Here is a 14,863-nt window from a genome sequence, read left to right on the forward strand (position 1 = left end):
TGCAAAAAATTATCATTGTAGGAACCAATGTAAAAAAACACTAAATTTCATAGGAACGAATTCCAAATATTTCCATATTTATGGGAAAGAAAATCATATTTTACCCAATAAAAATTGCGAGTAACACACTCTCTCATTTGTTGAAGGAGAAGGGGAAGAGGGAGTGATTAAGCATTGATGATTAAAAAATTTGGATACATGTTAGGGATAGGTGTTGATGAGGTAACACTCCGTCTATTATACCATCACTTCACAAAATGAGACTAACACTAAGTATTAAGGTCAAACATAAAAAATAAAAAATTATTGAATACATAAATAAAAAAATGAATTTTATATAATAAAATAAAGATAACCTATTTTTTAGATATAAAGAATATATTTAAATCTTTGTAACTTTAAATTTATTAATCAATGAGTTTCTACTTGCCATTTGCTTAATTTTAAAATTAAACAAACTTTAAGTTTCGCAATTAAAACTCTGTACCATCTTCCTTCTCACCCCTCGCCCTCTCACGTTTTTACACACGTAGACACATACACATTCATAATTCATTGCTATCACCACACAAGCCTAGCTCCTCATATCATACCACTGATTTATCTTCCCTCTCCATCGTTCGTTCATTCATTCACTCTGGGCGCGCGCACGTGCTAGGAACCATCGATTCGAGAATGGGCAACGACTGTGTGCCGTCGACGGCGGCGGCGGAGGTCATGGCGGTGGTGGCCGTTGAGCTCACTGACGCCTCCAGCTGGTGGCACGACATCGACGACTCTCCGGCGTGGCAGGATCGTATCTTCTACACTCTCGCCGTACTCTACGGTATCGTGGCCACCGTAGCTTTGGTATCGTCGCGCACTCTTTTAATTCCAAATTAGGGTTTTATTTTTGTTTATTCGATTTTATTTATAAATTTTTTATTTGATTGAATTTTAGGTTCAACTGGCTCGGATACAATTGAGAGTGCCGGAGTACGGTTGGACCACGCAGAAGGTCTTTCACTTTCTCAATTTTTTGGTGAATGGGGGTTTGTATCGTTCAAACCTTTTGCTATTTCACTTTTTAAAATTATTTATTTTGTAATTGCTTATTAATGTGACGTTTTGTTAAGAGATTATGCACTCTTTTTGGTTTTGCAGTTCGGTGTGTAGTTTTCATCTTCTTTCGGAATGTGCAGAGGTTGAAGCCAGAGGTATTGGAGTATAGGGAATGTGGCATTTATTTTTGAGTTATTTTTTGAACCTAATATTAATAATTTGTTATTTTCTAATTAGAATGTGATTAGACTCACTTAATGCTCACTCTGCATTTGCTTGTGTTTGTAGATTGTTCAACACATCTTGCTTGACGTGCCGAGTCTTGCTTTCTTTACAACATATGCACTTTTGGTCCTGTTCTGGGCTGAGATTTATTATCAGGCAAGTTTGATTTGTGGTGCATTTGCTTCTACATGGTTGGTTTGCCTCCTGTGATTTTCTTCTTCCAGGTAGTGTGTTTTGCTGATTGGTTTTGATGGGCTGATTACTGCCTCGGTGTTAAATGCTTTTTCAGGCACGTGCTGTATCAACTGATGGGCTGAAACCAAGTTTCTATACTATTAATATTGTGGTTTACGTTGTTCAGGTGGAAATTCTATTGTTTACAAAGTTTGTATATATGAATGTGATCAACTATTGAATGATGTCTGACTTTGGTTGCGATTCACTACATGGTGGCTGGAAGGAAAATTTTGTGTGATATCTAATAATAGGATATAGTATTATAGTTGATTGCAACTAGGTTATGGTTGTAGAGATATGAAGGAAAAGAGAATAATATTTGTTTCTAAATTCTAAGTGAGCAATGTACAAGCATTTAATAATAACGAGCTAGATTCAAAATTTTTCTATTTTACCTTGAAACATCAAACTGAATTCTTTTGCTTCCTCTATGCTGGCATCCTAGATTTGTTAACATGCCTCCTTCCATTGATAAGTGACTCCCACTCTCATAGCTTCCTCTGATTCCTCTGTCTTCTCTATGTAGAAGTGAGTCAAGCTAGGCCTAGCTGAAGCATAGCCCAACTAGGCAGTTAGTTATCTCTCTCCTAATTCTGATCAGGTGCATCGTACCTCATAGTCTGATCAGTTGCATTGCACCTTTTCTCTCTCCTTACAAATACCTTAGTTATTTTATTAGGGGTTCTATCAGTTTGATGGCAATTAACATTTAATATTCAATGTATTTATCTTGTGTCATTAGTTCTTATTTTAATATGCATTGCAAGTTTTAGATGGCTTTTACTTTCACGTTGACTAGTTTTGAGTTTGTTGAATATGACCCATCTTGTTTTTTGTTTAATGTATATCAGATTACTTTATGGTTAATATTGTGGTGGAAACCTATCAGTGGACTGCTCATTTTGTCTAAGATATTCTTTGCAGGTTTGTCTATGCTGGAGATTTGGTTTCTTATTTTTATTGATTGTGACTTTTATCAGTTTTTGCTAATGCATATAATGATATGTTGCAATAGGGGTCTCTTTGTTTGCAGCCATTGGCTTTCTTCTCTATGGTGGAAGGTAATTGTCTGTAATCATATCCAACTCCCTTTGATGTAATTTGGCATAAACTATTGCATTAAGTTACAAGATGCCACCCATTGAGTTGCGGATTTTGGTTGTGTAGAGAAAAATGGAGTAGAATCTAGAATAACAACTCCTTGAATTAGCAGAAATGAAAATTATTTGCCTTGGTTTTTGCTACTGGTTGATCAGTGCTTCCTTTCTGGACTGATGAAATAAAATGGTGCTAAAACATGAACCGGGGGGGTGCATACTTTGTAGATTGGTATCCATCTGTATTGAGATCGGGGTCCAATCTTGTATTGAAGTTTCTGTTGTAATCCTCAATAGCTGCTATAATTTAACTTCATAGGCTATTGGTGTGGGTAGGACTCTTCATCCCATTTAAATAGTTCGTTGTATTGTTGGATCTTTTAAGTCAAACTCAGATGTATAGACTGATCTTTACCATGTTTGAAATCTTCTTTAGAAATGAATTATTTTCATTTCCAAGATAGTTCCTTTGTGTCTTGATTACTGCTTTCAATATTTGGGATCTGGTCTTCTCTGAAATTTCTTACACTAGTTGCAGAGTCCTGGTTTTGTGAGGTGGTAGGATATATGATTGTAACCAGGATATCCATCAAGAAGCATAAAAGGGATAACAATTGTAGCCTTTGAGAGTCTTAATTGTGAAATGGCATAATGTTTGTCATATGATGTGTTATTTTGGTTGACATGGTGCTTAGAATATTAGGATAATAACTTCTAGTTGTGAATTATTTTTTCTATCTGATGTAGTCCCTGCTAAGCAGATGTCTTATCAAAGACAGTGTCTTATCAACACTATGATATACTACTGTGTTCTGATTTTGCAGTGCAATGTGTAATATCTTATTAAATGTGACTATTCCCTTGAAACACTCATGTCCAGAAAACCCAAATTAACAACAACAACAACTAAGCATTTTCTCCTCTAGGTGTGGTTTATTCATTAAATGATGCCATTGTGGTCAATCAAAAACCAAGTCTTTCGAAAGACTGTTTAGATCTGTCCTTTTTAATGGTTTCACCAAGATTTTTACTTGTGTTACTCTATCTAATTATTGGACCATCCTCCATCTGATCAGATTTGACTATTTGGGCTTCCAATGGTTTTCTCATATTGCTAAAAAACCAACTTAGTTGTGATTCTTTGATCTTTTCTACTTCCTTTCTACTACATTCCTTCTTGATCCTCTCTCTATGAGCTTTCAACAATCTCATCTTTGCAAAACTTGGATTATGATCTAGGTGGAACTTTACAGCCCAACATTCAGTATGATATAACATTGGTGTTTTGTGGTTGTGTGGAAGAATTTTTCTTCTAGCATGAGAAGCACCTTTTGATCATAACAATGCCTGAAGAATTCTTCCATTTTATCCACCCAACTTGAATCCTATGATATAATTCTTCTCTGTTTCTCCTTCACTTTGTATGATAGATCCAAGATACCTAAATTATGGCTTGTGTGATATCTTATGATCTTCAATTTTACCCACCAAGCCAGTTTTAGTACATATATTGTTAAACATGGACGTTTCATGGACCCATTTTACTTTTGTTTAAAAAATTCTAAAGTTTCTCTCCATGACTCTATTTTACCATTTACTCTCTTGGCTGACTCTCATACTAGTGCTATAACATCTGTGCAACAAACATGTATTCTGCAACCAAAGAGAAGGTAAAAAATTAATTGTCCTAGAGCTGATTTAATGGCAATGACACACCTATGAAAATGCATGCATTCCTGACCAATGAACTGATGAAGTTCACTAAAGAATTGTATGTGCTTTACCACTAAATATTGGCCTCTTTACTTTTATCAAAACCTTTAAAATAAAATGGCAGGAATTAGTGGCATTCTGGCTTATCCATAGCTCATTGAACCCCAAAAGGATTGTTCCAAGGGACAGTAGATGCCTTGAGGCCAACAAATTTGTAGCAAAACATTTTTGTTGACATCTTATTAAGCACCACAGTTGAAAGTAAATATTTGGTGAGCTTTAGATTGCCAAATGGGTTTGTTGATGAGGAAGAATTGACTTTTGGGCAAATGAGAAAGGAATTTACAAGAAACCATGCCGGAAGAGTCAAGAATCCACTTTCCTTTCAGACTTATCAAATGTACTAAGCAGAATCAAGTTAGAAACAATTTTTGTTTTTTTTTTTTTGGGCCTTCAAATTTTTTATTCCTAACCCCAATGAAAGAACTCAGAATATATTTTCAGTTGTATGTGAAGATAGAGAAACAAATATTATCTGAAATTGAAAATGTGGCAACCAATGTGGACAAATTTTATCCAAACTAGAAATTTATTGAAACTGAAACTGGGACTGGTAAATCTTTCAAAAATAAACACCAAACCAGCTTAACAGGTCAAAGGATGTTTTTTTTATTGTCTTTAGTTAGTCATGATCTTATTCATTACCCTGATTTGGATACTGCTGTGAGTGGCTTCAAAGATTTTTAAAATTGCGAACTATATTTGGTTTTAGATGTGATAGCAGTAAAGTTATCATATATCATAATTTTACTTGGGAGCTATGTTGATGCATCACAAGCCTACAGAGGGATTTTGGGTTGTCATGGAATTTCTGTACTGAATGGTAATAGATTATTACAGTTACCTTTACAAACTACTTAGTGAGCATACCTGATTTTATATTTTTAAGCTTGTGCCTTTCTATGTCAATTTTCTTCTCTGTTTACTAGTGTAACGTATCCTTTTTTCTTTTCTGTCTTGTTCCCAAATGAAATTTCCTCTTTTATAAAATTAGAGAATTTTAAGGCAGATAGATACTTTCAACTTGAATTTTTAAATTGAAAATTGAATTTTGTCAATGTACTTATGCTTTGTGTACTCATCTGTATTACCTTCTGACTTTTCTGATTCCGTGTCGCGTTTTTGGCTGTTTTTTACAGACTATTCTTAATGCTACAGCGCTTTCCTGTTGAATCCAAAGGGCGACGTAAGAAGCTGCAAGAGGTATGCAATTTGATGATGGAATATTTCTAAATTCCATCAGCTATTCCTCTTCTTCCCTCCTTCACTTTGACCCAGAATTAGGTAGTGGTGGCTTAGCTTATTCTGGGCTTCTCTTTTTAAAAGGAGAAGCTGCATCAAACAAATTTTTAAAAAGGAGCTTTTAGAAATGTAGCTTTTTTTTTAAATGAAGAAAACTGAAAAAACAGGATTCTTCAATGAAGCTAGTTTTAAGAGCTTTTGGCTTCTACTTCTCCTTCCAAATCCCAAGATCCAAAGACACTCTCAAGAAATTTTAACTAAAATTGTGGAATTACTAAATGGATTTAACTTTAATTTCAAAATTTATCTTTAAAGTAGCTTTAAAGTTAAAAAAACTCAAGCTAAATGCTCTCTTAATCTATTTTAGAATTACAGGGCTTGACTAAGCAAAAAGGAAGATACAGAAAAGGAATGCTCAATACAAGCTTATATTGATATGTTGTGTGATAATATCATACATGATACTTCCACAAAGATCCTATCTCTGCTAATAATCTGGTCAAATGCCTAATGTAGCATTACTAATACATGTTGAAGCCCACTAATATAATAAAAATTGTAGCTCTATTTTGGGTTGAGGCTAATGAGTTCACCTATTGCCTTAGCTGAAGTCCTCTCTGTCAACGCATCTAAAAAAATTTTGTTCCATTTTATCTTAATTAATTATTACTTTTATCTTTTTCACATCCTAGTTAATCTTAATTTTTCTTATACACCAAAACACTTTTCTCTGAAAAAATGAATCCAAATACAATACAAAAGCTCATAGCTTATATACAAAATGTCTTAATATAATTAAATTACCTAAGTTTAGAAATACAAGGTCATCAAATAATTCTAGCTATGTCATGTTCCTGTATAGAGAAAGTACTGAGTAACTTATTAAAACATAAATGTGTGACTAGCAAGCTAACTAGAAAAGAAAAAGATGAAAGGAAATTTAAATCATATGAACGAAAAGTAAATATAAATAGCTCATTGTGGAGTATAAGTATTGATAGACAAATATTAATATGTGAGTGTGTGTGCATATATATACATATATATTTATATTACTAAAATTCACTTGAATAATATATTAATTAGGAGAATGTAATTTAGAAAATTATAATTAATAATTGAGTTGTTAGTGGGGTGGGGAGTGAGAATATGCAATTCGGAGTGTCAATAGTATAACTACTGATAAAATAAGAAAACTATTAACAAATCTAACAACTCAAGAAACAACTTTTAAGATTGCTTCCTCGATGAGATGACTCACTGATTCCACAGAAAATTTCAAAGATATTGTTTGTATAGTCTAACACTCCCTCAAGATATAGTTTACCAAGCTTTAAGCTTATTAAAAATGAAAATTTCAAAAAGAAAATGACATAAATATAAAGTGGGCTCCAAAAAACTTTGTTGAAAAGGTAACTCATGCTCGAGACATAAGCATCGCTGGAAAGATAACTCTGTAGAATAACTATGGTTCATCAGTTGCATAGGAAAATCACCATCTGTGTGATCCACATCCCACAATAATAAGAAAAGTCACCAGAGTGTCGGTAAGTAGAAAAGCCACCACTGGAAAGATTGTTGGTAGGAAGAGATGTCGCCAAATCTGAGGTATTGAGAGGAAAGAGAATGCCAGAATTGAGACATGACAAAACTTTGCTCCCAGCTACGGCTGTAGTTAGGGTTTGTCAAACAGGGCAAAGACACTTTGGGAAAATAAAATTGGTTGCCAGAAAGAGGTGAAACAATAGTGGGTGGAAGGATAAACATGACTAAGAGAATCATACTTTGTAGGAATAAAGACATTTGGAGTTTCAGATGTTAGGAAACTCAGCAGGCAACTAGTGTCATAACCATATCATGCTGGATGGTACTACTTAGATATCATGTTAAAATTATAGGGCTTTTATAGTTAATAAGGAGAGAAAAAAGGTTAAAGAGATATTAGAGCCTCTGAATAATAATATAACATGATAGCTAGATGGATATTTTGTAGATAATCTAAAAATATTTTAAATATATTCTTACAATCTACATGTTTCTATTGTAGGTTGGCTATGTGACAACCATATGTTTTTTATGTTTTCTTGTCAGATGCATTATGGTGAGCCCCTTTTTATTTTTAATTCTTAGTGATTCCTGTTTGCTTGATTTCAAAATTGAGTTTGATTGTATGTTGTTGTATCAGATGTGTTTTAATGCATTTGATAAAAATGCGGACCTTGATGTCTTGGATCATCCTATTCTAAACTTCATATATTACCTGGTAAGGTGTTTGTGTTCCTTACTTCCTTTATTTTGGTACTTATACTACCATACTACTTACTGTTTCTTTTTAATTATTGGTAAGGCAGAAGACCTCCATTTGCATATAGGAGGGAAATTAGGGAAATCTAGGTGGGAAATTGGGTAAATGGTGTGTGGGGTGATTGAAACGCCAACTTTGAATACCAAAGCCCCCCTTGACTAACAGAGATGCCACTAGGCTCTGAGGCCATTGGCTCCTCACTGTTTCTAATTATTATGCCAATGCTATACTAGTAATCATTTCTATATTTGGGTCTGTTTTATACTCGTCTGGTTACTTTTTCTTTAAGCTGAGTGAGGTGAGGAAAGCTCTGACATATCCTCTGCCTATATATTTTTTTTTCTAACCTGAACTGTTAGAACCTTTTTTTACTTAAATTCAACTTTTCTTTCTGGTGTTTGACATTACTGTTAACCTTTAGTTCCGATAAGATTTTTTTTACCTGCAACCTAAATGGCAATTGAGCTACATCGGATAACAAATCATCCGTTTCAAAATCCACCAATTCATAGTGAGGATATCTCTTGAACAAATTTTCAACCACAGAAATGTTGTTTCTCAAAATATGGAAATTGATACCCTGATATTGATATTCTGATTTCCATTTGGAAGGGTATTGGATTGCTATTGTGAGGTATCAATAATTGTCTTTATTTTACCATGCTTTTTGAAATGCTTTACTCTATAATACTTTAAAGAGGAATAACACTTGTACAACAAATTATTCAAGTTGTACAACCAAGAGATAGAAAGAGAGAAAAGAGAGAAGTCTGAAATGTAATAAATAATGGGGAGGCGAGAGATAGACACTAAGAAAGGATGTCGTATAAATTGTTCTATGAACTTCCATCTCAACTTTAAAATGATAAAACCTCCATCTCAAGGATAAGCACTTAAGAAAGGTGTTTGTATGTCTTCTACTTTGTAGAAAGTGTCTCTCCCACTAATCCTCTTACTGGTTTTCCCATTCTTGCTGCAGGTGGTGGAAATATTGCCTTCTTCTTTGGTCCTTTTCATTTTGAGGAAGCTTCCACCTAAGCGTGGTATCACACAATATCACCCAATTCGCTGAAAAGGGGATTTCTCAATCGTTCTCTATTTTCTTGAATGATTATCATTCTCCATGGGTAATTTTCTAGAGTAGACACAAGTCAGTCTTCTATGTTCGGTGGCAAAGCTTGTATGCTTTGTCTCTTGGACAGTATGGTAAGTTTTGTGACCCAGCATTTCTGACACGATGATAATTGGTAAAAGGGGATATAGTGATATCTTGTATAAATAGTGTTTTGAACTGCTACGAGTGCAAAAAATGTATTGTCCCTAATTTCTCACTCGTATTAACTTACTACATTAATTTCTGCTCTATATCCCTAATTTCAATCGTTTAGTGGAGCTTTAGTTTTTGTTTTTGCAGATTTGATTCTTAAGTTGTTTGATCTTTAAATTCATTGGGAATCGGAGTCTTACTAGATGAAATGTTTCCCCTTGAAAGTACCATGTCTGAATACTAAGTACTGTCATGATTACTAAGATACAACCAAAAGAAAGTTAAAGGAAAAAAGAAAAACAAGCATTTTCAGTACGTGTTTTCTATATAATGACATTTTGAAGAACAAATAATGCATACCTGGGTCTGATTTGCTTAGATTTGATGAAGTGATTAATTGAAACCCTGATGCTCTGCTTGGTTGTGGGATCCTAAGAGATAATGGGAACATCTTCATAAACAGTTATTCAATCGTCAATTGGTGTTAGTGTGAACTATCAGCCACTTAGTATTTGAATGTTTGGTTTGACTTCCTGGTGGAATGGTAGTTTTGAATTGATATACACGACATGCAAACATCAAGAATATTTTTAGTTGAATACAATGAGATCAAATAATTGTTATGCATATCATATCACTCCTAGTTTTTTGTTCCCTGAGTCTTTTACGACATAAAATCTTTCCAATGCCGAATAAGAAATAAAGTAAAATAAGATGCTTGTGATGCAACATTGTTTAATTTAATTCCTTACACAAAATTTTCGTTGAAAAATTGAATTCTTTTAACGAGATGAAAAAGTGATTGAATTAATATTATGAAAATAACATCAGTTTGCCAAAGAGCAATTATTCATTACTTTATTTTAGTTAAGAACCATTAAGAAACAATGATGACATTTTTAAAAATTAATATCTTTTGTAATTTTAAAATGACAAATTAATTTTTTTCTCCAACGACTACTTGCACTTTTAAAAATATTAACTATTTTCTAAATGTTTAGAATTTATTAATTATAACTTGGCTATCGATAAACAAGCCACCACCATTAATAAATACACTGATGTCTCACAAAATAAAATTTCATTTGACTGTGAACAGATAAAATGGAAGAAAATGGTTATGGCTAGAAAGGATTAACGTGGCATTGGTGGGAATCTGAAAATAACATGTTTTCGATTGTCCCACACCACACGTCATTTTTTGAGTGGCTAACTAGATCCACATCTTTCTAAGATAGATAATACCACAACATCTATCTATGAGAACCCAGTTAAACCACAACAATGCTCAATCTAAAGTTTTTTCTCTTCCAAACAAACACTGTGATGGCCATTTCCTATCCTGCAGAATGAATACTCAATTTTGCAGAACACCACCCCATCACGTGCATGCACCCATCATCCCCACTTCCCACTTCCCTTCCTTGTACACTGTCTCACCCTCCCACCCACGTTTCTTCTTTCATGCCAATTTCTCAGCTTCTCCCACTCCCATCTTGGAAGAAGAACCTTCTTCCAACACCCCCATCATCCATGTTGTGGATGTTAACTTTGATGTTCAGCAGCAATATTCCAAGCCAGAACCTGAGAACTTGAACGAGTTTTTATGTGGGTTGTTCGAGGATCCAAAGACCAAGGAGCTTGCTTTTGACTACTACCAAAGGTTGAAAGAGAGGCCAGAGTTTAGACCCGAGAAGCCAACACTGAAGCATGTGATCAGGTACTTGGTGAGTTTGAAGAGTTGGGATTCCATTTTGTCGGTTTCAGATGACTTTAAGGTTTACCATGTGTTGCCTGATAGGGCTACTTGCTCTAGGTTGGTTAAGTTTTGCATTGAGCATAGGAAATTCAGGGTTGCTGAGGCCCTGCTTGATGTTTTTAAGTCTGATAGTAAGGTTGCTTTCATGGCTTTTAGTTCTGCCATGAGAAGTTACAACAAGCTGCATATGTTTAGGAACACTGTTTTGGTCTTTGAAAGAATTAGGTCGAGTAATGTTGTTCTGGATTCGAGAGGTTATTTACACATTATGGAAGCTTACTCTAAACTTAATGAGTGTGAGAAAGTGGTTCAGTTGTTTCGTGAATTTGAGAGTAGGAAGTTAAGAGGTCCAACATGTTTAGCTCAGATATATGAGATTCTGTGTGAGTCATTAGCGAGGTGTGGAAGAGCTTCTGAAGCACTTGATTACTTTAGAGAGATGACTAAGAAAGGGATTTCTGAATACTCAATTTACTCTAAATTGATATACTCTTTTGCGAGTTTGGGCGAGGTTGATGTGGCTGAGGAACTTGTAAGAGAAGCTAAAGGAAAAACGACGATAAAGGACCCTGAGGTCTATTTAAAGCTTGTGCATATGTATATTGAAGAGGGTTTGTTGGAGAAGACTTTAGAAGTTGTCAAGGAAATGGAGGATGCAGATGTCAAGGTTTCTGATTGTATACTATGTACTGTTGTCAATGGCTTCAGCAAGAAAAGAGGGTTTTCAGCCGCAGTTAAGGTTTTTGAGGAGCTGATTTCCAAGGGCAATGAACCGGGTCAAGTCACCTATGCTTCAGTTATAAATGCATATTGGCGTCTTGGGCAATATAGCAAAGCAGAAGAGGTGTTTTTAGAGATGGAGCAAAAGGGGTTTGATAAATGTGTTTATGCTTATTCAACCATGATTGTGATGTATGGAAGAACGGGGAGGGTGAGAAGCGCGATGAAGTTGGTGGCCAAGATGAAAGAAAGAGGGTGCAAACCAAATGTGTGGATCTACAACTCCTTGATAGACATGCATGGGAGGGACAAGAATTTGAAGCAACTTGAGAAGCTGTGGAAAGAAATGAAGAGACGAAGGGTAGCACCGGATAAGGTGAGTTACACTAGCATTATTGGTGCTTATAGTAAAGCAGGAGAGTTTGAAACCTGTGTGAAGCTTTTCAATGAGTATAGGATGAATGGGGGGCTTATTGATAGGGCCCTGGCAGGCATAATGGTTGGTGTGTTCTCTAAAGTCGGTCAGGTTGATGAATTGGTGAAACTCTTACAGGACATGAAAACAGAAGGAACAAGACTAGATCAGAGGCTGTACCAATCTGCTTGGAATGCTTTCAAAGATGCTGGGTTGCAACTTCAGGCAAGGTGGATGAAAGAGAGCTTCCTTGTGACATAGTGTTCTTTCAATTTTACAAATTGTGGCAAAATCTGAAGCTGAAATATTCGAAACCGGTGAGTAATTTGATGCTTGTTGCTTTTTCAGGCACTTGAGGTGTACAAAAAGATCTATCATAATATATATCATGTATAGGTTTTTGAAATGAAAGGCTCTGGCTTGTACATTTTAGCTTTATGCCGTTTCTATTGTATGCTTCCAAAACCAAATTGTACTCAAGAAACGTCTTTCAATTATGACTTCCATAATCAAAGTAAAAGGCCATTAGTAGCAGCACAAGATGGAACTGCATAGAGTGTAGAGTCTTTCTGAAACAAACATGCACATAGCATTTAGTCCTAGAATTTCATTTTCAGTGCAGCATAATAGCATAGCATCCATCAATGCAGGGGTTCTGTTTTCTGTTGGACTTCATTGCAATAATTTCTAACAAATTCTGACAAACTTAAATTGTGGCAAAATAGGATTCTAGTGACCGTCACAATAGTAATTTTGTGGCCCAATCTATAACGTTGCAGAATGCAGACTTGCAGGATATAAAACGTAGTTCAAACTCATGAATACACAATGACATAACAAAATAGCATTTAGAGAAGCGAAATGTAGCAAAACAATGTTAAGAACTGAGATATATTATAGTAGTAATGGATAATGGGGACTAGCTCCTCAGAAACTCACGATCATACTAAGAATTTGCAGAAAGAAAACAGGAAATGCAAGATGGAAATTGAAACAGAATCAGAATAATAATAGGGTCTCAGACCTTGTTGCACTTGCACTGCAGGCCTTTCCCAGAAGGTAAAAATCACTGTTGTCTTGTGGAAGAAGTATAGTGTGTTTGGATTAGATTCAATTTTTTCAGAATTAATTCAAATTTCACGTTGAAAGACAAAGCAACTAATAGTTGCTTTCACCTTTTTGATTTTCCACTATTATTTTGGGGGCTAGAATCAATTGTGGTAGCTATCCGAACATTCTTCCTCAAGATGATTATACCAAAGAAAAAAATAGGTCATGCAAGTATAAAATTTTACGCGGTTATCCAATCACAACTATCATGTATTATAAGTTTGATCACTTTTACAATAATAACCTTACAAGTCATACTGGCAGTTGTCTTTGATTTGTTGATAGTGTAGAATTTTTCACGCTAAATAAGAGCATATCCATTAAACTCTATTAAATACCCCTTCAATAACTATTAGTTTTTTCTTAATAGAATCCTTAAGAGATGTTTTAATTAAAATTTTGGCAACATCTAACCTCCTTTCCATGGTATCATTATCAGAATTGATGAACGCTCCATAGGACTAGAGGAGAGAACCAGTCTCCGAAGGAAGCTTTCTTTCCATGCATACTCCGTAAACACTTTATCCATGCTATTTGATACCATGGATAAAAAAATCCTCCTGATTATCCTCATCCTCCAAAAAAACTAGATGTCTTAATAGAAAAATATCCCTCCATGTGGGATTTTTTCTTTGATAGAGAACACGCCTTCAACGTAGTTCATCTTTCCTACAAAGGCCTTTGATAACTTCTTAATATTCTTTGCATCAACATTATAATACAGATTCAAGTGTTTGGTAAAGCACTTGGAGAGCTTACAAGTTCTAATTTAACTCTTATAAGCTAGTTTGACTAATATGTTTTGTAAAACTGCTTATAGCTACATGAAAGCTTATATATAAACTATAACTTAGGAGCTGAAAAAGTGAAAGCTTACTAGTCTATATACATTTATAAGTATATTGGTGTATGAACGCGTGCAGTGGTATCCAATGCCGAACTTTTAATATCTTATATATTTTATGGATTTTTTCTCTGTTTCGTTCCCTATTATATTGGATTTTTTTCTTTCTTTTTTTCACCTACCAAGTCCTAATATCCAAGGATCGTTTGAATGAGTAAACCACTTGTATTGCTCTCTCTCTCTTAAGTGAAAAAAAAAAACTAAAGTAGTCATAAATCATGCTGAGTAGTCTGTCAATTTTTAAAAAACAAAATCTTTAAATTGGTCTTTGAACTTTGATGAGATGATTTTATTAATTTAATGAATTAGCTTATTTATTTTCAACTTTCCATTTCTTATTTTTCAATTTTAAATCTTTTTAATTTCATAAAAGTTTTCAACTATTAATTAACTTTTTCTAATTCATTCACCAAAACAAAACTTTTAAACTAATTATCCGAAACACAACCTAGATGTTTGGAGAAGTATAAAAATATGTTGAATTATATTTCAATTAAAGTATGAAGAGGATGTTGGAATTTTCTATTCCAATAATTAATGTGGGCTAATATTATAAGACAATTATATTAATTATTTATCATTAGTGGGTTTTATTTTATGTGAGTCTTTAGACAACTAAGTAAGAGGATATGAACTTAGATGAACAGATGTCAGTGTTGATCCATTAGGGGATAATGAGAATCCTATTGGGTTAATACGCTATAAGAAAGCTATGGTCCCCGATATACTGAGCCCTCACATATAGTTTCTCTTCTCCTCAATATACGA

At 34.4% G+C, this 14,863-nt stretch overlaps 2 protein-coding genes across 2 annotated transcripts; both read left to right on the forward strand.

The window, feature by feature from the left end:
* Nucleotides 1-428: 428 nt before the first annotated feature.
* On the forward strand, nt 429-9,244 carry LOC100782852 (tobamovirus multiplication protein 3). Its single transcript, XM_003529194.4, has 11 exons — nt 429-849; nt 941-1,031; nt 1,144-1,196; nt 1,330-1,422; nt 1,556-1,627; nt 2,355-2,427; nt 2,519-2,564; nt 5,513-5,576; nt 7,663-7,716; nt 7,801-7,878; nt 8,900-9,244. The coding sequence occupies exons 1-11, from the start codon at nt 676-678 to the stop codon at nt 8,990-8,992; spliced, it is 891 nt and encodes a 296-aa protein (XP_003529242.2). The 5' UTR covers nt 429-675; the 3' UTR covers nt 8,993-9,244.
* A 1,202-nt stretch (nt 9,245-10,446) lies between these two features.
* LOC100783386 (pentatricopeptide repeat-containing protein At5g13770, chloroplastic) lies at nt 10,447-12,618 on the forward strand. Its single transcript, XM_003529195.5, has one exon. It carries the CDS (start codon nt 10,447-10,449, stop codon nt 12,340-12,342), a length of 1,896 nt encoding a protein of 631 aa, XP_003529243.2. The 3' UTR covers nt 12,343-12,618.
* The last annotated feature ends 2,245 nt before the right edge of the window (nt 12,619-14,863 follow it).

The sequence above is a fragment of the Glycine max genome, chromosome 7, assembly GCF_000004515.6.
Source record: "Glycine max cultivar Williams 82 chromosome 7, Glycine_max_v4.0, whole genome shotgun sequence".
Lineage (NCBI taxonomy): Eukaryota > Viridiplantae > Streptophyta > Magnoliopsida > Fabales > Fabaceae > Glycine > Glycine max.